Here is a 19905-nt window from a genome sequence, read left to right on the forward strand (position 1 = left end):
CACATGCAACAATATTTAATAGCACAGCTTGAGCCATTGCAGCATTTTTTGGGGGGGTGTAGCTCTTTATGGCGTGGCTTGTGCGTCCCCCGTTGTCGTGGTGTTTGCATAACTCGTCCCACATACCCGCCCTCAAGCACATATCTGCATGTCTACATGTTACGAAAAACATAGCACGGCATCATTATCGCGCTATCGGTGTTAACAAAGTGCTGACAGCAGAAATGTGGTACATATTCTTACATATTCTCGTTTAGTCCTCTGGATGGCGATACTTGTATATGATGAATATATGATAAAAAGAATCGAGATGGTGGTACTTGAAGTGTTCACTAAATGGACGCGCACGGATTGACGGACGCCTCACCCACTCATCATCATTCGTTCCATGGATATGCTGTGACTTTATTTATTAAAGATTGCAGCTGAGTGATTTCTGCTACCTTCATGTAATTGCAAATTCCTCCTCTTCTTTTTTTTTTACATTCTAAGTTGCTCATGTTATAGATCAGTCTTGTGTGACACTGCCAATACGGAAGCTTTGAATTTGAGGATAGAAGGCTGAAAGGCATCATTCACACTGAGCATTCTGGTTTCCGTTGCGTCACAAAACTAAACGTCGATTTTTTCATGATTTAGCCTTCTAAGACCTGTGTCCCCTCTTAAGCAATGGTAGGAACCGATCGTAAGTCTTCAAGGATAATTCGGTGCGCAACGACACAGGCTTGGGGATGCATTCCTTGAGGCTAGTGTGGCTTATTATGAAACTCGAGGCACACAAAACATGTGGGAAGCATTTTCTCGCATAAACGAAATCTGCCTGGTTGCTTGTAGAATTTTCGAAAGTTACTACCTTATTACTAAACTCTTTATAAGCCTCCCAGTACAGTACAATCACGGCAGCATGCTTAGTGCCACTTATTGTCGTTAGGCACCCCCCTTGCTCCCGTTAGTCTTCTTTCATCCTGCCATAAAACAATGAACACAATGAAAAAAGACGAAGACAATTCTTTTAAGCCCAATATCTTGGCCCCACTCTCTTTTCCTGCGCTCTCAAAATGTCTACCCCTAAAGAATTATTTGGGAAAAGCCTGCCTGCAGAATTTACCGCAAAAGAAAAATGTTCTTGGAATTTGTAATCAGTGCCGCGTGGCGATTGTAAAAATGGCAACCTGCTCACCGGAAAGGCTAAAGGTGGAGTCCTGGAGGTTGCGGCAGCCACCACGCGTCAGAGGCCGACTGTGGAACTCTCGGGGCGTGGCTGGGTATAAGGGCTCTTTGTAGTACGGCGCAGGTGGTGGGGTCGACCGTGTCGTGGGGGCAGCGTTGGCGGGCGACACTGGTGGCTCTTCAACGGTCTCTGGCTCTGGTGGCGAGGCTGATCGATCGATCTTGCGCGGAATGGAAGCCTGCAAGCAATGCCCGTGTCAGTGGTAGGAAAGAAAAATAAAAAAACTTCACCATAGACAGAGGAAGATCTTGTGTTTACTCCTGTTGGGCATGACGGGTCTAGAAACTTTTTATATTATGTCACAAGGCAAAAGACAAAATGTTGACTTATTTCTCTTTCATTTTTTCAATTTAACATGCTACTATAATTTCACAGGTCGTTCTGCCAAAAAGCTTTTATTTGAAGGTTTGGTCTTCTTTCTCGATTGATTCATATGTGGCATTTAACATCCCGAAACCGCCATATGATTATGAGAAACGCCGTAGTGGAGGGCTCCGGAAATTTCGACCACCTGGGGTTCTTTAACGTGCAGCCAAATCTGAGCACGCGGGCCTACAGCATTTCGCTTCCATCGGAAATGCAGCCGCCACAGCCAGGATTCGATCCCGCGACCTGCAGGTCATGTCTTCTTTCTCGGTTCCTGTTTGAGTTTCAGTTTATTTAGCAATCTTTTTCAGCAATCGTGTTAAAGTACAGGGATTCAATGTTTTCATACAATGGCAATGGTCAACAAAAAGTTTGACAATGTGTCCTTGTAAATTTCGTCTCGCCTTCATCTTGTTCTAGCGCTGTTTCATTAATTAGACTCCGCAATATGTTTATGAGGTCAGAAGGTCGCCACTTACCTCCCTCTGACGAACTGCTGAGTACACGTAGCTGCAGTTGGGTGCCATAGGAATGAACTTGCCAACGCCCTTGGAGGCATGCACCTCTCCGTTTTCGACGACAACCCGTCCCTGGCATATGACGTAGACCGGAGCACCCCGGCAACGGAATCCCTCGAAAATGTTGAAGTCGCTTGCAGATTGATGCGTCTGGGCCGAGAAGACGCGCTCCTTCTCGGGGTCCCAGATCACGACGTCTGCATCAGAGCCAGCCTGGATTCTGCCCTGCGAGGTGGGGTAGCCAAAAAGATGATATTGTGGCAAGCCGTCAGCGTCTCGGAGAAGACGAAGAAGTTGTGCCGCAGCTGCTCCGCGTGTTCGAGCCAGCACGAGATAAGAAGACGCCAGCAAGGACAACAGCGTCTGTGGACGTCCATGCCAGAGCAGCGATAAATACTATATGTAGGAAACCAGACGTCGCACGTCTTCCTACAACATATTTTAGGAAGACCTGTTTGCTAATCTCTAAAGCAAGCTGAAACAGTGAAACTAATAATAATGATGATTCTTGGGGTTTTATGTCCTGGAAACAATTATGAGGGAAGCTTTAGTGGAGGGCTTCCTCTAATTTTTTTCACCTGCAGATCTTTAATGCACAACTAAATCTGGTCCTCCAGCATTTTTGCTTTCGTAGAAACTACGGCCGTCACAGCTTGGATTCGATCCCGCAACCTTCAGATCATCAGTTGAGCTACATAACTTCTGGACCACCATGGCGGGTGAAAAAACAGTGAAACTTAGTGATAAGAAAGTAAAGGTGCACTTATAATTTGCAAATGCTTCAATTATATCCCGATATATGAGTACATAGTCCCACTGTTTAAGTTTACATGTGATTTTGGTACATTAAACCCCAAGAAGAGAGAGTCGAGGAACACACAGCAACAAGGTCTAGAAATGAAGTTGACATTGCGGTCCGAGGCTTTAATGGAACGTAATGCAATTCTTTTTCCATATTTTTGTTACCTGAAGTCAAACCTTGCATTAAGATTTTATACTGAAGTTATCGAAATTCAAGTTGTATAAAAAGCACAGTATTGCACACATTTCTTCTATTTTGTTTCATTTTGATCTTCCAAGACGCAATGAAAAGTCACCCCTTACATAACAAAAGTCGTCACGTTACAATCGAGTAAACATGGTATATGGCTAAGTACCTTATTTACAGACTAGAGCACTAGAAGATTGTGAAATTCATTGATTGATATGTGGGGTTTAACATCCCAAAACCACCATATGATTATGAGAGACGCCGTAGTGGAGGGCTCCGGAAATTTCGACCAGCTGGTGTTCTTTAACGTGCACCCAAATCTGAGCACACGGGTTTACAACATTTCCGCCTCCACCGAAAATGCAGCCGCCGCAGCCGGGATTCGACACCGCGACCTGCGGGTCAGCAGCCGAGTACCTTAGCCACTAGACCACCGCGGCGGGGCGATTGTGAAATTCAGTGACACCACAATGCATGGACTCTAAGGCTGTAGAAGAAGAAACAAAATAAAGATGGATGGCGGAACATGCTCGAGGTGCAAATCTGGCAAGACAAATGAGAGCTCTTCAAATAAGAAATGTTAGTCCAGCCATTATTTAACTGAGAATATGGAAACTTTTGGGTTTAAGAATTTTTCACTCTTGTCGAAAAAAAATTTTCCTTGCTGCAAGTGGTGCACGAAGTTGTGTGCAAACTTTACTGTGAAATAGTTTGTGTACGTGTTTTATTTATGATGTCATTGGCGGTATTAAATGGAAGCAAATTTCAAAACTGTTTATGTAATTAGATTGGGTGAACATGCACAAATTTGAGGCAGTTAAAATGGATCGTGATATCTTTACTATGGCAAGCACTATAGGCCACAGGGGCAGCTTTGGCTCCGCCTAATTAAGTTATTCTGCAGTGAGGGTCAAGCTAAAATATTACTTTTTAACTCTGTGAATTTAAAGGGCACTTACCACAAGCAAAATGGCTAAATCATTACTTCCGTACAGTCGCGCACATTTTTCAACACAGTGTTTTACTTGCCTTTCGTGGATAGATGTTCAAGATCTTGGCTGCATTGGCACTAGTTACAGCCACGAATTTGCAGGGATCCAGCTTCCCAGTGTTCTGAAAGGAGCATTGGAATTATTTTTAAACGTATCGATGGTTGACTCAGAATATTTCCTGAAAGCCTACAGAGCTGCTTTCTAAATGCATTAGCGTGACATTTTCTCGTAACTCGCTTGGAACCGATAAAAAGTTCATTATCGTGTCACTCAAGTAAACATACTAGCTGATCCTTAGGTTTATACCCCCACAGACTTTCACTTCTAGTTTTGTGGAGAACTGTTTTGCATAGTGTTGTTTAAAAAAAAAAAAGTAAAGATAAGATATTGTGGAAAAGTAATTAGTTGTTCTCTGAAAAGTAAAACTTACTCCTTGACAAAGCTTGCCACCGGCAGTCATGTTACGACTTGAGTGCTTTTATGGCACGGTAAAGTACAGCTGCCAATTTTAACTGCTGTTGCTGCAGTTATGCTGAGTTTGTAATCGAAGCAAACTAAGAAAGAAAATTAAGCTGTATCTCAAATGCTCTGGAGACAAAATTACTTTTTCAACCGTCATGGAAAGGGACATTCCTGTTCCTTCTTGGCGAGAGATGACCGTGTGATACCCAGCGCAGTTAAAAATAATACAAAGGAACTCTGAGGGTTCCATGAGCGCACAAGCAATAGGAAGGTTGGGAGGTGACTATCTACACAAGTAAAAGGAAAGCCTTACCACTCCATTCTCCCAGACAACACCCATTCGTTCTTCAACACCATTCACTCCATTTGGAATGCGGGTGAAGTCATCCTGACCAATCGCTTTCTGGGTAGTCGTGAACGTACAGTGGTCGGAACCGGTCGTCTGCAGCTCTCCGCTAAGACGCGAAGAAGGATGAATAAAAGGTGGCCTTACTGCAGTGATTGACGCACAATTCATAGCTTTCTACTATTGTAATGAGACATTTCTCTTCATTGCTGTAGTTTAAAGTGAAAGTGAAAATTTATGTACCAGATACACTGTTCAGTTGAAACTTGATCGAATGAAGCCTTGTTGTACAAGTTTTCCTATCAAATGAAGAAATTTGGTTTTCCCAGCACGTATCCACTGGGCTCGATGCTGTCATCAACCTGAATAAATGAAACCTTCGCCATCAAATCCAATTTAATGATATTTTGTAAAGTAGATAAGCAGGCATTTCTCGCGTCTTCTGACTCAGGCAAATGTTTTCTAAGATTAATGATCTATGCAACTGATGGCACTCCTTAAAGCATTTTTGCTCATTGCATTCACACAATGGCCGGATTCATTCTTCCCGTCTTTGCATATCGGCAGTCTGTCATAGCTCCCCATGACTGTCTACCTGGCATGCATCATCTGACCATGGTGTCATCGATGTTCGGGTCACATGGAAGGATAGATGTCCGGGACACCCTGGGGCCACCGTTGCGGACATTTTACATGTGCAGGACATGCATGGACTTTACATGGACATTTTACATGTGACATTTTACATTTTACATTTTGCATGTTCAATGGTAGGTTTAGCGAGTCACCGCATTTCTCTTTATACACCGAAGGACCCAAAAGTTACTTTCTCGATTTTATTAATTTTCAATTTAGCACATCAATGAGACAAGTTTTTTTTTTTTTTCGAAGGGCTCCTTTTTTTGTTAGATAACCACATGAATCCAGCAGAAAATTAGGCCAAATCAAGCATAAGGGAAAACGAAAATGTAGTCAGTATCATGTAGATTGAAAGGAATGAGGATGGACAAAAAAATCTCCCTCTCCCTTGGTGGGATCTGAACACAGAACCTTGAAATAACCCACAACATTCGTGGGCTGTAGGTCGTTGGGGCCTGAACGTACAGCATTTGAAGTTTTGTGGGTTCAGATTTCACCGAAAGGAAAGGCAATTTGTCACCCTTTTCTCCTTTCAATGTTTGTAATAATCGCTAATCTACTGTTAAATACAATAATATTTAGAGTCCCCTACACCTGCCTTGGTTTAATTGGCAGTTGTATTAATTTGGAGATTTAATGAAATAATTCAAGCATAGTTGTTACTTTGTTAGATCAAGTTTCATCTGTAATATTATTTGGTGTCTGTACTCGATAGTATGCAGCAGAGGTGTCAGGTATTGGGGCAAAATACGTGTCGCTTATGCACATAGACGCAATGAAAGGGAAGTGGTACCTAGCAAGCAGGTCCATGAGGTATCCTCGAGTGGATGGGTCAGGCCGCAGGGGGGGCGACAGGACGTGTGCGGCTGCATGCTTCCAGCATCGATTGAAGTAGTGGGTACCGTCAGTGCCCAAACCCGCTGTGATGGGCTCGCCGAACACAACGCAGCCTTGGGCGCGCTTTCGCAGGATCATTTCAGCGGCGCTCTTGCTCATGACGTGCACCACGTACAGCGGGCAGTTCACCTGGTTGGCCAGCACGATGGCCCTATGCGTGGCCTCAGCCTCCACCTGTGTTGTGAAGGGAACGGCGACTGATTATTGATGGATCAGCGCAGCTTGTGGCTCTAGCGAAACACTTGAGCATCTTATAGTGCACTGTCCCGCATAAATTCTTGGAATGTGCACGACAATAGACGGTTATCTCTTTCCGAGAGGTTGTGTTTCTCGACGCGGTCAGGCCCATCAAGCTCTACTGACTGTTATGGACCAAAGGAACCCAGCCACTTCTTTAGAGTTGTTTATTTTTTTTTTTACTCATGCTTATCTAAGTCTTTGTCATTTTTTTCTTTACTTCCCTCTCTTCTTTCCTCTTTCTCTCCTTCTATTTTCCTTTGCTTTATCTCTTCCCTCCTCCCAAAAGAGTAAGCAGGCGTTGTGCCCCAGATTTGGGTGCACGTTAGAGAACCCCAGTTGGTGGAAATTTCCAGAGCCCTCCACTACGTCGTCTCTCATAATCATATAGTGGTTTTGGGACGTTAAGCCCCACATATCAATCGATCAAACGTTGTGCCCCTTCGGGTGGCAGTTGTCAACTTGCTCTTTCGTTCTTTTCTTTCTGTCCTCTAAGTCTGTGTATGCAAATCAAATAAATAAATAAATGCTGGTGGTTCCTTTTGTTTCAAATACTCTCAAGCAAGCTTCAAGTACTGTGCAAAATAATCTTGCCCTCATGTATGTTACAGGGAACAGCGACAGACTGTATTGATTGCATTTGCATGCACAACAGCTAACATTGACTGTTTATTGATTGATTAGCTGAATAATTGATTGGACAAATTGAAGTGCTCTCAAGACTTGCTAGCATTACTGAGTAAAGCATTTTGAGGTATGAGGGGGAGGGGCAAAGGGGGGGGGGGCGGCTAACAGCAGTGTTAAGAAGCCTCACCATCTTCATTCCGAGTGTCTAAACATGTTTGCATTGCAGTGTGGAACGTGTCGTAAGAATAGAAAGGTGCACATTGGCACTAAGAACAGGTCACATATAGGTTTATTCTTGGTAAAATAGTTTGCGACGGTGTAGTTTTCGTTGACTATTTGATTGACCTGTAAGACGGATTTAAACCGCAAAATAGTGAGGCTTCGAAGAAGTAGAAGTATAAACATCTAAATACATGGTGAAGCAGCGTAAGTGTTACCAAACACACTCTGATGCAACAATATTGTATTTTCACTGAACATAACTTTAAAAAAATGGCACAAAACATTATGTGGAGCATAGTGGTCATAGAGTAAAAAAAGATCTGAGGAAAGGTGGCTAGTTTAGTGTGGCCTGACTGGTTCATTTGTTTATTTTGGGAGTACCAAGGTGGTGGTGGGCTTTTTGCACTTTTGAATTCTTATGCCTTTTCATTTTTTATAAGTAGAACACGTACCTCTTCCTCTCGACTGTAGAGGTGGCCTTCTGGACCAGTAACCTCCATGCAAAGCAGCTTGCTTTGGTTCTGAAAGCAAATAAGTAGATAAATAAGCAACAGTTTGTTTAATCAAGAAGACCAGCACTGTTCTGCTTGACACCTTATGGAAACACGAGATGGCTTGACAAAGTCTAGACGCGTGCCACGCGACAACACTCTTGCCACTGAAAACTATGAGCTATGTAAGCTGCTGTGGGGGGTTTATGTGTAAAATGATGCAGTACTCTTCAATCTGGCTTGAGGTCCAAAAAGCTACTAGCTATGACTACAGCACAGTTAAGTGCACAGTGATGTATAGGCATTGTCACTAATATTGCCAGATAAAACACGATTATCGTTTGACTTCATAAGATGTGAACTCGTACTGTGGCTTAAAACTTGTTTTTTTTTTCTCATAAATGATGTGGTCATGTTCAGCTTGTAAAAAGGTGGATTTAAGGATGCGGCTTGATGCTTGTTTATTTTTTTTAACACGACAGTAGAGTTGTGATGCGATTGTATTTAAGTTATGGAAAGATTGTGTTAACCTTATAATTCAGCCTAAATTCTTGCTTGCTTTACAAAATGAACATGCACAAATTTATTAGCCTCCTGAAAGTGAATAATTCACTGTGTGACTTCGTGCCAGCTTTCCTTGTAGATTATCTGGAAATATTCACCCCCATAAAAAATGTATCTTAAACGTGTGTCTGAATGAATTCTTTTCTTAAATAATCATAGTGTGATATGATTGTAATCACCCTATAAAACGTGCAATGATTGTTGCTTTCGTACGGAATAGAAGACGAGCGTACATTACTGTATTCACTTCATAAAAGGTGAATTCATAACATGACTTAATGCTCGGTTTTCTTGCAGATGATGTAATGTCAGGCTTGTGATGTCATTGTATTCATCTCACAAAGGCCAAATTCAGTGTTGATTCTTGCTTTTCTTGCAGAATAGCAGATAAATGTACATGGTTGTATTAAGCTCATAAAGATTAATCCAAATAGTATGACAATGCTTGTCTTTCTCGAGAATAGTGGACGGACTTGTGATGTCATTCCATCGGCTTCTTTAACAACCATTACAGAAAATAGCTGCTGTAAAAAATGTTGATTGCAAATGTGAACGAATTCCCTTTCTGGCAGTGCGCATGCCGTCGCATCACGGTATACCATAAGAGTTGCGCATCACTTTTGTCAAACTCGGAAAAAGGGCTTAGAGGACAGTGTGTCGCTATTATATGCTTCTGAAACCATATTGTGGCTGTTTTCCAGAATATGATAAGAAAGAAAAGCATAAGCTCAGTGCTGACGATAGCGCAACAACAACGGCTGGCATAATGTGTACTCGTCTCTTCGTACCCTTAAATGCAGCAGCATTTGTGTAGATGGAAGTTGCTTCAGCGGAGAAACTGTCTTTTACTTTGTTGTATTTGTATTTGGGTGCTGCCATAGAGTTTCATACAAGACTACCTAGAGAGGAATCTGGCGCTTCAGTCGTGCACCCCCATGGGAATTATGGGAAGTACAGGCTTTGGATTGGATTGCATCAACTAGTGAGCTGTCTGCGAATCTTTTTCTATTGTTTCAGTTTCGTTCTTTGTGTAGCACGGGCATTGGTGTGCGGTAAATAGCACTGAAGCAGCACCTTTGTTGTTCAAAGAGGCTGCAGACCACTAGGTCTGAAATATGCTGTGCCTTTGTAGCATTATTAGTCGTGTTTGGCAGTTTTTGCAAAATGTCGTCCTCTCACCGCTGCGCATAGATGTAGCGTCTCATGCCAGTGCAGAGTATCACATCGAGTTCATGTTTTTTTGTAAGCGCATCTTCCCAAAACTCGTTTAAATCGACTGCAAAACTACGGTGAAACAAAGCAGACGAACTGTCATGCTCCTCTGACACGACTTCACAACAAAACGAAAGGTGCGCTGGGGGCAAACCATCCTGGGCAGACGCACCAGGCATCGCAGCAGACAAAACGTTAGGTTTTTCTCACTTAATACTGTACTGTTATTTCCATAAATAGATAATGCATACTTTTAAGGTCAAAATAGGCATGTTTGTTTTCAAGTGTTGTAGAAAATAATTCATTAAATCTTGATGCCAAATCTGGAATACAATGGCAGAGCAACCAGTGCATACCCTGATAGTTAAATTTGCCCAGGTTTCACTCTTGCCGCCTCCTCACGAAAACTTTTTGCAATAAGGTTTGCGTGTAAACAAATGAAGCAAGTTTCAATCAAATATATGTGTATATCACTTTGTTTCATACCCGGAAAAGAAGAGTCGCAAATCTCAAGAACGTAAACCATCCGAAGGGGATCCAGAGCCTGTACTTCCCATAATTCCCATGGGGGTACAAACGCCGCTGAAGGAGCCCGCAAAGACACTAGTGCCAGATTCCCCGCCAGATATTATTGTTTGAAACTCTACGGGTGCTGCACTTTTATATAGTACTTATTTTTCATTAAACCAAACACTGATTAAATGGAGCACGCTTGAGCATATTGAAATTTATCACATCACTTGTTTTTTACCAATTTTGCTCCCGGTGGGGTGATCAACCCATAGTAGCATAAAAACATTGCGTCATGTTTAAGTCGCACAGACCTCGTAAATTATGTCGCCGTTCTCGGCATGGACGCGAGCCAGCGCTCCCAGTTTGCTGCATGCCTTGAAGGCCTGGATGAGTTTGTCGTCGTCCATCATGAGCGTGCCTTTGTAGGCCATGAACATCTTGAAGGCATTCACACCTGTGTTGGTGAGAATGAGAGGATTAAGTGAAATTTATAAATGATGGGACAAACCGTGCTTGTCCCCATACGCCGGCGGTCTTAAGAAGTACCGCATAGCAATGGCAGATATAATTAATGCTTTCATTTGGCCTGGAGGGAGAGAGTGTTCCCCAAAGAAAAAATGAGATGTTGAAATGTTTATCAAGACGAAAACAATGAAGCATACACGGACAACTTACAGTATGCATCAACAGTTGACCACCCAAATTAAAAAGTTGTGGAATTTTATGAGCCAAAACTAAGATATGATTATGGGGTGCATCTCGGTAGTCGAGGTGGACCCTCTAGTGTTATCGACCCTTCGATATGCCTTGAGCATGTTTCGTGAACGTCTTGTTTTTGCTAGTTGTGTCCACTGAAGGCTAATTAGGAAAAGCACGCACTGAAGTTCGGGGAAATTGAACTATTCGTGTAATAATTATTTTCAGTAAACTTCATTTTGCAGTATACTGTTGCATATGACCACTTTGCTGAAGGTTCTACCGTACTCTGGCCTGTCGACATGCAGCTTTCTCTATGGGACATCAAAAGTACAATTTTCCTTTCCTCAAGTATAATCGAAAATAATATTGCACTGCATTTCTAGCCTGAGATTTTATTTTGTTTATCCATAAACTAAACATGAAGTAGTTCAAGATAAGTAGATATTGAACAATTTAATTAAAATAATTACCATAAAACATTAGTGCATCTCGAGATTATTTTGGTTCCAACAGAATACTGAGTGCCGTAATATAGTGTGTAAATTTGACGCATTCACAAGCAGTTCATCTAGTGTGCCAAAAGGGGTTAAGGGGAGATGCAAGTCGAAGAACGTAGGTTCCTTTTCCAAAATTATATATTTTTGTTTTTATTTGCTTTGACGAGTTTGGTTTCTCTACTTCCACAACAAAAACAAACCAAAGATTTTAACTGTACTTGGAGTAGTTTAAAATCGCTTTTAAAGAGCCCAAGGTCGCTACCAAAAAACAAAGAGTTCATTGTCTAGGGTCCGCTGGAAATTGTCACTGGCTTCTTGCCATGTCATTTCGCATGAGGATTTGACTAAAGCCACGTGCTCAAATTAGCACCGATTGCCAAGCTCTCATGATTGCAGAAATTATTTTAAAAATGTATGTTAGCTGCACAGATGAGCTTCGACTTTTACTTTTTAAATGCATTTTTCTCAAGATGCATTTTAGGGCAATGTATTGAGATTGAACATCATGTTTTTTGGTACTTCTGACAGCCAGATCAGGATGAAATTTAGTCCAGATATTCCTTAACACGTGAAAAACGCAAGTACCTCCTTTGAAACTTGATATCACCTTTATAATTACCACAAAGCTAAAGCAATCAATTAGTACAAGCTGAGGATATTAGGAATTTTCACAATTTTTCTTGCCCATTAAGATGGCTTATATGCACTTTCTTGATAATTATTTCCTTTCTACAGTTCATGGAAAGCAATATGCCATTGATGGCTCAGAACCATAAAAGTTTAATGGCATAAAACATTTCTCCAAAACAAACTGTTTTTTACGCATGGCCGTGGCACAACACTAAAACTGTGCAACTTACTGTGAGACTAATTACATATTTGAAATCAGCATAACAGCCCATGTATACAGCAAAAAATTTCAATTTCAAACTCCTAGCATAAAAATTCATGAAACTTCTTTTTCGAACCGTGTCTTCCTTTAATGTGCACCTGTCTGCATTAAACAAATTTTTATATGAAGATTTACTATAAGGAATGCTGAGATACTATGAAGATTTACTTATAACTTCACTGAGATGAAACTTGTATGCAATGTGCCTGTTCAGTGATACGTTTGAATCACTTTTGTTGTCTTAATTATCACGGTAATTATCAAGCAGTTACTTGTATGGTAGTGCTTTTAAGAAATACGGTTAGAATGCTTGAATGACTCTTCGAATATGCCGTCACAGCATTCAGAATAATCTGTTGTGCGTTGTCATGCAAAAAAGGTGAAGCAAAAATAGAAATGCAAAAGTCTCGTACCTTTCTCCTTGGTCAGCGTTTCCATCTCCCTGAACACGTTCTCGTTATAGTCATCAAGGATTACTGAAAGGCCATAGTCGCAGCAGATGCGTTCGTCGGCCCTGCTTCGGTAATCCTCATAAGCTTCGAGCAGGCTCATACTGGGAGATTTCTTGGTGACAAAGTCAACTGCATACAAAGCGGAAAAGAGAAACTTAATACATGTTAGGGCCTTACTAGACGAAATTGTGTGCTAGGGGGGGGGGGGGGGGGGCATATATGTCTAGGACATTTCGGGAAGAAATTTTGTGTGCCTACCTACGTAAATATTAAAAATAAGCCAATAGTGTTACAGCACAAAATGGACACTTGTAAATATCTTTAGGCAAACATTTTAACGAACCTGTGTCTAATTAGCTAATTGATTTTGGGGTAACAATGAGAGTCTAGCAAGTGTTGTAACTCACAAGTTATATTAGGTAGCTCAAAACCGATTTCAGTTATACTATAAGCACAACAAATGACATCTGCATGCCGAATTTCATCCCTTCATCTTCATAAATAACAAAGATAATTTTAATTGCCACGTCCCCCTTAAGTTTAAACGAGCCCTGCAACAATTTGTGATCATGGTCACAAAACACTGCGGATCGGTAGTCGAGGCTCCCGAGAACATGCCAGCCAAACATAGCACAATACGTGCCCTGGAATTCACATTAAATTCTCAAGGCCAGCAAAAGATTTCTTTCCCTTCTCTCAACAAATGATGGAACAAGCTCAAAAATCACTCTTCATAGCTATTGTATCAGTCATTGTATGATTTGAGCATGGCGCGTTCAGTCGTTACCAGGCCTGCCGTGGGAGGTCACCTCTTGTCTGTACGTGCACGTTACTTTCGTACTGAAAAGCCATGTATTCGAATACAAAAAACAGAAGCACACGTGATGTTTTTCTTTCCCCGTGTCATCCCTCTCTGCTTAGCTTCCAGTGCTTTCGTCGGATCGACGAGAGAAGACAGAATGCATTTGAAGCGTGGGATGACTTTTTGTAACTCCGCTAGTACTGAACAGATTCTAAATAAAAATGTTTGCGGCGGTCAATTTGTGAGGCAATGAGCTTCGCTTCTTTATTAAATCGTTGCCATGGCTACAATCAAAAGTGTTGCGGGGCCCCTTTAAAGGCAAGGGTGTAGGCAGAAATTTTTCTATATTGTTCTTTCTTATGGGGAAGATGGCGCCGAACCAGTCTGAAAAGGTGGCCGGGCAGTTCGAGTGCCGTGTTTTGCTTTGTATGTCATGGGAAAAAAAGAAAACCGGAGGGGGGGGGGGGGGGGTGTAGAGGAGAAAGTGGAAGTCAATGTTTCGTTTTTAAATTTTGCACCGAAATCTGGTGTCACGGATTTCAAAGTGTATTTTCCGCATTTCGGGGACATGGGCTCAAAGAAATTTTATGAAACTTGCGATGGTAAGTGAATGTTCAGAGAACAATGTATACTTAATTTTTACTGATTAGTAACCACAAAGAAACTGGTAGCAGCAACCAATATCTATGACGTCGCAGCATTTAATGAGGGCATTTCAACGTAGTGTTGTTATCTGCATTTTCTTTTTGCATGTTTTCTCGTTCACCAATTGTCTTCTCGCAGCAAGCGTGGCGATTTTGGAATTGTGAAAGAGTAAACTACCAATATGAGCAAAGGTTTTTTCAATTTAGTGTCTCCTTAAAATGCACTAGAATATATCTCGATCAGTAGGATATATCTCGATCAGTAGCAGAACGTCAACAAGCTACACGGCAAGTCCAAGGAAACTTAAATGTGTTCATAGAAAATATAAAATGTGGCACAATGATGCCTCAAGAAAATGATCAAATTACTAAAGCAGTATTATGTTTCTATTTGCTACTAAACTATTGTCTCTTACAAGAATAGGTATTTAAGTTAACTTCCTCAGCTATTTCCAGTTTGTCATGGTTGAAACTTGATGTGCAATGACAAAATAGCTGTGTACAAAGCTACCATAACGCTACATAATGCGGAAAAATACTATGCACTGGCTGCACCAGCACATGGGAAATAGAAAGCTCGACAGTTCGTTGAATCGAGGTATACCTTAGCCACATTTAAATGAATACTGAACGAAATTTTCCCAGCAGAAATTCTTGCCCAAGCTGAAAGATTACGTGCTGAAATCACTAGACACGGCTTTCGTTTCACACGGAAACTGGCGGCAAATAACCACCTTGATGAGTTTTTTCACATCTGCATCTAGCAACCGTGCCTTGTACGAGAGGAGGTGACGTTTGCAGATATTTTGTGCACCCAAGAACCGGCATACCGACAATGACAGCTGTTGCCCGTGCCTCTGAATCCACTCAGCCTCTACTACCTTTCCTAGAACCACTACGAATGGCGCAGGCAGTGAGCGATGTTCCTGGGTGGGCTAAAGCCCCTAAAGGGAATGGGCACGTCTGATCACCTTTGTGGAAGGGCGAGAGTGGCATGTAAAGGAGACGTGGAAAAAGGGAAGCAGCAGGACAGGAACACATGCTCCTTTTATGAGCTGCAGGGACAAGTGGCGACCAATGACATTAAAGTTCACACTGGCATGCAGCTGTCACACGCTGGCAGTCCTTAAATAACACAGCCAGTTGTTCAGAAACATGTGCAATAAACTTATTTGGAGCAGTCATAGCCTCTGAGTAGAATTTCTGTTTTCGTTATTTTTGCATCAAATCTGTTCAGTATCTCTTGAAGAAACGTGAATGCACACAAATTTAGAAGAGGTTGTCAGTGTATGTTATGCTAGATGTACCAATCATGGTGGTTCCTCCAGCCAACGCTGCCTTGCTGCCAGTGTAGAAGTCATCGGCAGTGCGCGCTCCCATGAAGAAGAATTCGAAGTGGACATGGCAGTCAATGCCACCTGGTGGAGAGAATGAAAAAAAGAAAGAAAGGCATGCCTTTCCTGTAACAATCTTTGTACGTTACCAATAATGCCTTGCTGATTCATGCGATTACTTTAAGCTGATGAGCAAGCTTGTCTTCATTATACAGATTGTCTCAGCAGTAACTCCACTCGTTTATCATGCTGCCACAAGAACATGCACAGTACCAAAATTTAAGCAGTACTGGCTTATACTAGCAAGATGAATAACTGTGCTACATTTTCGAAAGTATCCGTGGCTTGTTTTCCATAGCTTAATACTTCTAAAATTTTCATGGAAATTCTTTCAAGGGCCTGCATCCTCTACTTTTTGGTGCCACACTTTTTTATTTTAATTGAAAAGTTATTGCTTATTCTGGCGTGTCACACTAGGTGCTTATTGATCAAACTGTGCAGTGGGTGTCGTTACTTTGGAAGAACACCACATTATTGCAAACAATGTGCTGGGATTTAAGAGCTCTGCATGAAGGTGATGAATGTTTGGTGTTGTTGACGTGTTCTTTGTAATGTTTTAAATAGCACTTTAGTTACTGGAATAAGATCATTCATTGGTGCATCTAATACAGAGTTCATCAAATGCAGTAATAAGCTTTTGACAGTAATGTAATGTAGCAAGAAAATTTGGAACAAGGTATGTAAAATCCCTGTTTGTCCTACTTGTCTCTGCTTTGAGTTACTCTATACTGTCACCACATCACTTAGGCATGAACCACCTTGCCCAGCCAGCACCTGACGGTATTTAGAAGTGTTCACAAAAACGTTCAAGGAACTAAAAGACACGTTCCTCCAGTTCGTAACACGTTGCATGCTTACCAGGCATTACGTACATCCCATTGGCTTCAATGGTACGAGTCCCACCAGGCACAGACAGGTCTTTGCCCACCTGCCTGAGGTGTGAAAAAAAAAAGTTTCTTGTTTCGAACATGTAACTACAATCCTTAAAATAATTTCAGGGAAGGCCGCAAGATGCAGAAGGTCTTGCGTGTGGCGGAATTGCCATTGATTCATTTGCACGTCAATACGTGACTCACGGGATTTCTTTGGGGGGCTCTCAAATAAGAAAGCCCTTGGAGAAAATCATGAAGAATCGTATTGGCTTGAGTGTAACGTGACCACAACTGTAACCCGAGAGGTGAGTTTTCACTATGTTCAGGGATAAGAAATATAACTTCGGTACTCGAGTGGAACACGAGTCAATTGCAGGTAGCAAAAATGTTGATAAAAAAAACTTTTATGACATTTGATTAAATGCAGCATGACTATTCCTACCAGCAAAACTTGCTTTCGTGTGATGGACAATTTATCCACATGCAAATGCTTCCTCAGTCTAGTTTACCTTGGTAGACATTTATTTGTGTATTAATGAGTGACGCCGTCTTCTACAGGTATTGTCACTTACTTAATGATGCCATCTTCGATGAAAACATCCGCATCGGTCGTCATGTCATCGTTGACAACTTTGCCGCCCTTGATCAGCAGTCTTGTCTGTGCGCTCTGCATAAGATAACAGTTGATTCACTTACAGTCGTCTGTAAAATGTTTATTTGAGCTTCATATACTACTAGTTTGCTAGACTAAGAATAAGTTAAGTGACTCCATAGTTGTTCAAGCCTTACACATAAATATTTCCTTTAAATGCAGTGTGTAGAACTGTAAATGCCAATCTAGTGCATAACAAAATAAAGTGCTGATAAAAATAGCATTTAAAATGTATTACAGGCACATTGAAACATTTGTCATTGGACCTGTGCTTTAACTTCATGTTATTAGTGCAAAGCCTCTTAGTAAGATGAGTTGGAACATAGACTGATGATTATTTGCTCTTTGTGTGTGCATTATTGTTAGAGGCTGGAAATTCGGGCTTCAAAGAAGACAATTTTAGACACTTGAAACATGCCCAAGGAACCCTAATTTGGGCATGGTAATGTTTCAATTGACCACTATACATTGTTTAAGAATCTGACCTGTCTTTCGTATAAAATGCATTTAACCACTTATGTGTTGACCACTTGTGTTAAAAAGCTGACTTGAGGTCTACTTCTGATACCTGGAAGCCAACAAACCCCAATTGTAAGTTGTGTGTTACTCTTCTCATTGAGTCGAGACTTGCCACGTATATGGCTGTTTGAAGATACACGTGAACGCTGTTTAGAGTTTCACGATTCTCTGAGTGGAGTATAAGAATCTCCAAAGAGAGTTCACGTGTCACTTTAAAGGGAGTCATATGCATAGCATGTCAGCTTGTACTGAGAAAAAAATTGGCCCCGTATCTGCATGTTAATCTGCAAATGTCGTCGAAAGACGATAGTCTTGTGTGTGGAGAGTGAACAAGACATTTATTTGATCTTCTGCGCAAGAAAATCGGTGAATGGTTTTCTGGTGGCGCTGTGTTAGAGTGCCTCGAGCGTGCAGCGGAGGCGAACGAGCGCATCAAGTCACGTCACACGTAAGACATGAGGGCCATCTGGCAGTTTTTTTTAGAAAACAAAAAGCGTGGCTCCGAGACGAGTGTGCGCGCCCGTCTCAGAGGTGACGAGGTGTAGAACGCAAGGCGACGGGTAGATGTCACCACCGTCTCGTCTTAGCAAAGCGTTGGAAACACTCGCATTTCCGTGCAAGTGTTGCGTGATCAGCGCAGCGTGATAAGCGCTACAGTCTTTAAAATTACTTATGCATGCCTTTTATAGTAAAAGACACACATGCAGAACATATATGTGTTGTTATGGTGCCCCAGACATGCGCAATAATTGTTTTTTAATTGACAATTGCCCAAGCATGAATGCTCAATCTTGAGCAACATTGGTGGGTGCTGCAGATGGGGTCGGCTATTTCAAGTACCCGATGCCGTTAAGAGTAGACAAACAGACAAATGTACAGACAGACAGAGCAAAATTTTTGCGTCGAAGGTCCCCAAGAAAGACTATCGTCTTTAAAAAAAGTCAAATGACCCCCCTTTTTTTTTTTTTGAAGAAGTGCCATGGACCCGTAAAGATAATATTTCCTAGAAATGACATCGGGTTTGAGCGCCTAGCAGAGGGCAGGTGCCGGGAAGAGCAATCAGTATTATGGAATATAGTGAAGTAGCTTGCATATGAAACGATACTTATTTATTTTTTCTTCCTTGTCCCTGAAAGAAAGCTTTTCCCGAGCTACATTCGACAGTGAAAGCGCCTTGCTACCATGCCGGAAAGCAGGCTTCACCGCGCACAGAGAGGCGTTAGGAGAAGCCGACTTCAAGCACCGCGTCGCTTGGCGATTTTTATTTGTGACTAATGCGTGACGTTTAAATGGTGAGTTTTATTAGTGACCATGTTTGTGACTAAAACGCGACATTTAAAATTGTCAGTGAGGCGATAAACTAGGCCCCATGATTGTTGATATGGTGCAAATGTACCCACGAAAAAAAAAGGGGGGGGGGGCACAACAATAGCGATCATCAAGAAAGATGAGGACAGTTAATCTTTGTAATTAGAATGTTTGTATCAAGATATTTATCGAGAAAACCTGGTGAATACTTGCTGTTTCGGTAGCTTTCCCTTTCGTCAACGCGCTATTTTACTACGATAAACTCTCGCGAAAAAAAAAATGGAATTTTATTTTTCGAGCCAAATACCCAATACGATTCTGATGCTGCCATTCGCTTCGTAAGCCGACGAACTTTACCGCATTGGGTCGCGGGATCGAAGCCCGGCTGCGGCGGCTGCATTTCCGATGGAGGCGGAAATACTGTAGACCCGTGTGCTCAGATTTGGGTGCACGTTAAAGAACCCCAGCTGGTCGAAATTTCCGGAGCCCTCCACTACGGCGTCTCTCATAATCATATCGTGGTTTTGGGACGCTCAACCCCACAAATAAAATCAACTTTATTGCATTGAGCGAGACACACGCACAATAGGGCCGTCAATGTCTTGGTAAAAGCTCGGAACTTTACTTAGCTATTCCCAGTCGTGCCCACTACTGTATATCTTGGCGAACAGCAGAGACAAACTCAGAAGAACAATCATTGAAGCTTACAGTATAATGTCGGGGAAGTTTGGCGCATTCACAGATGGACAAGTGGCATGTTATGAGAGGCAAATATAAATTTATCGCAACACTAGTGCTATTCTTGACGCAGGCACGAAAGCAGGGAAAACGTGAATATTGCGTTTGATAAGTGCACGAGTTTTACT

The 19905-nt window shown here is 41.8% G+C and overlaps 1 protein-coding gene across 5 annotated transcripts in view; it reads right to left on the reverse strand.

The window, feature by feature from the left end:
• The window catches only part of LOC119180630 (Collapsin Response Mediator Protein), a 56056-nt gene that overhangs the window by 4044 nt on the left and 32107 nt on the right, over nucleotides 1–19905 (reverse strand). For 3 of the 5 annotated variants that reach the window (XM_075875262.1, XM_075875259.1, XM_075875260.1), the window contains exons 2-12: nucleotides 17133–17227; nucleotides 16550–16620; nucleotides 15602–15715; nucleotides 12810–12977; nucleotides 10620–10762; nucleotides 7981–8049; nucleotides 6339–6616; nucleotides 4874–5015; nucleotides 4136–4219; nucleotides 2077–2340; nucleotides 1181–1409 (exon numbers count right to left, since the gene is read on the reverse strand). In XM_075875262.1, coding sequence (XP_075731377.1) covers nucleotides 1181–1409; nucleotides 2077–2340; nucleotides 4136–4219; nucleotides 4874–5015; nucleotides 6339–6616; nucleotides 7981–8049; nucleotides 10620–10762; nucleotides 12810–12977; nucleotides 15602–15715; nucleotides 16550–16620; nucleotides 17133–17227 — 1657 coding nt within the window. Of the gene's footprint in view, nucleotides 1–1180; nucleotides 1410–2076; nucleotides 2341–4135; nucleotides 4220–4873; nucleotides 5016–6338; nucleotides 6617–7980; nucleotides 8050–10619; nucleotides 10763–12809; nucleotides 12978–15601; nucleotides 15716–16546; nucleotides 16621–17132; nucleotides 17228–19905 lie in introns of all 5 variants that reach the window. The other 2 variants (XM_037431742.2, XM_075875261.1) reach the window with 1 other exon arrangement.

The sequence above is a fragment of the Rhipicephalus microplus genome, chromosome 10 (assembly GCF_043290135.1).
Source record: "Rhipicephalus microplus isolate Deutch F79 chromosome 10, USDA_Rmic, whole genome shotgun sequence".
NCBI classification, from domain to species: Eukaryota; Metazoa; Arthropoda; class Arachnida; order Ixodida; family Ixodidae; genus Rhipicephalus; species Rhipicephalus microplus.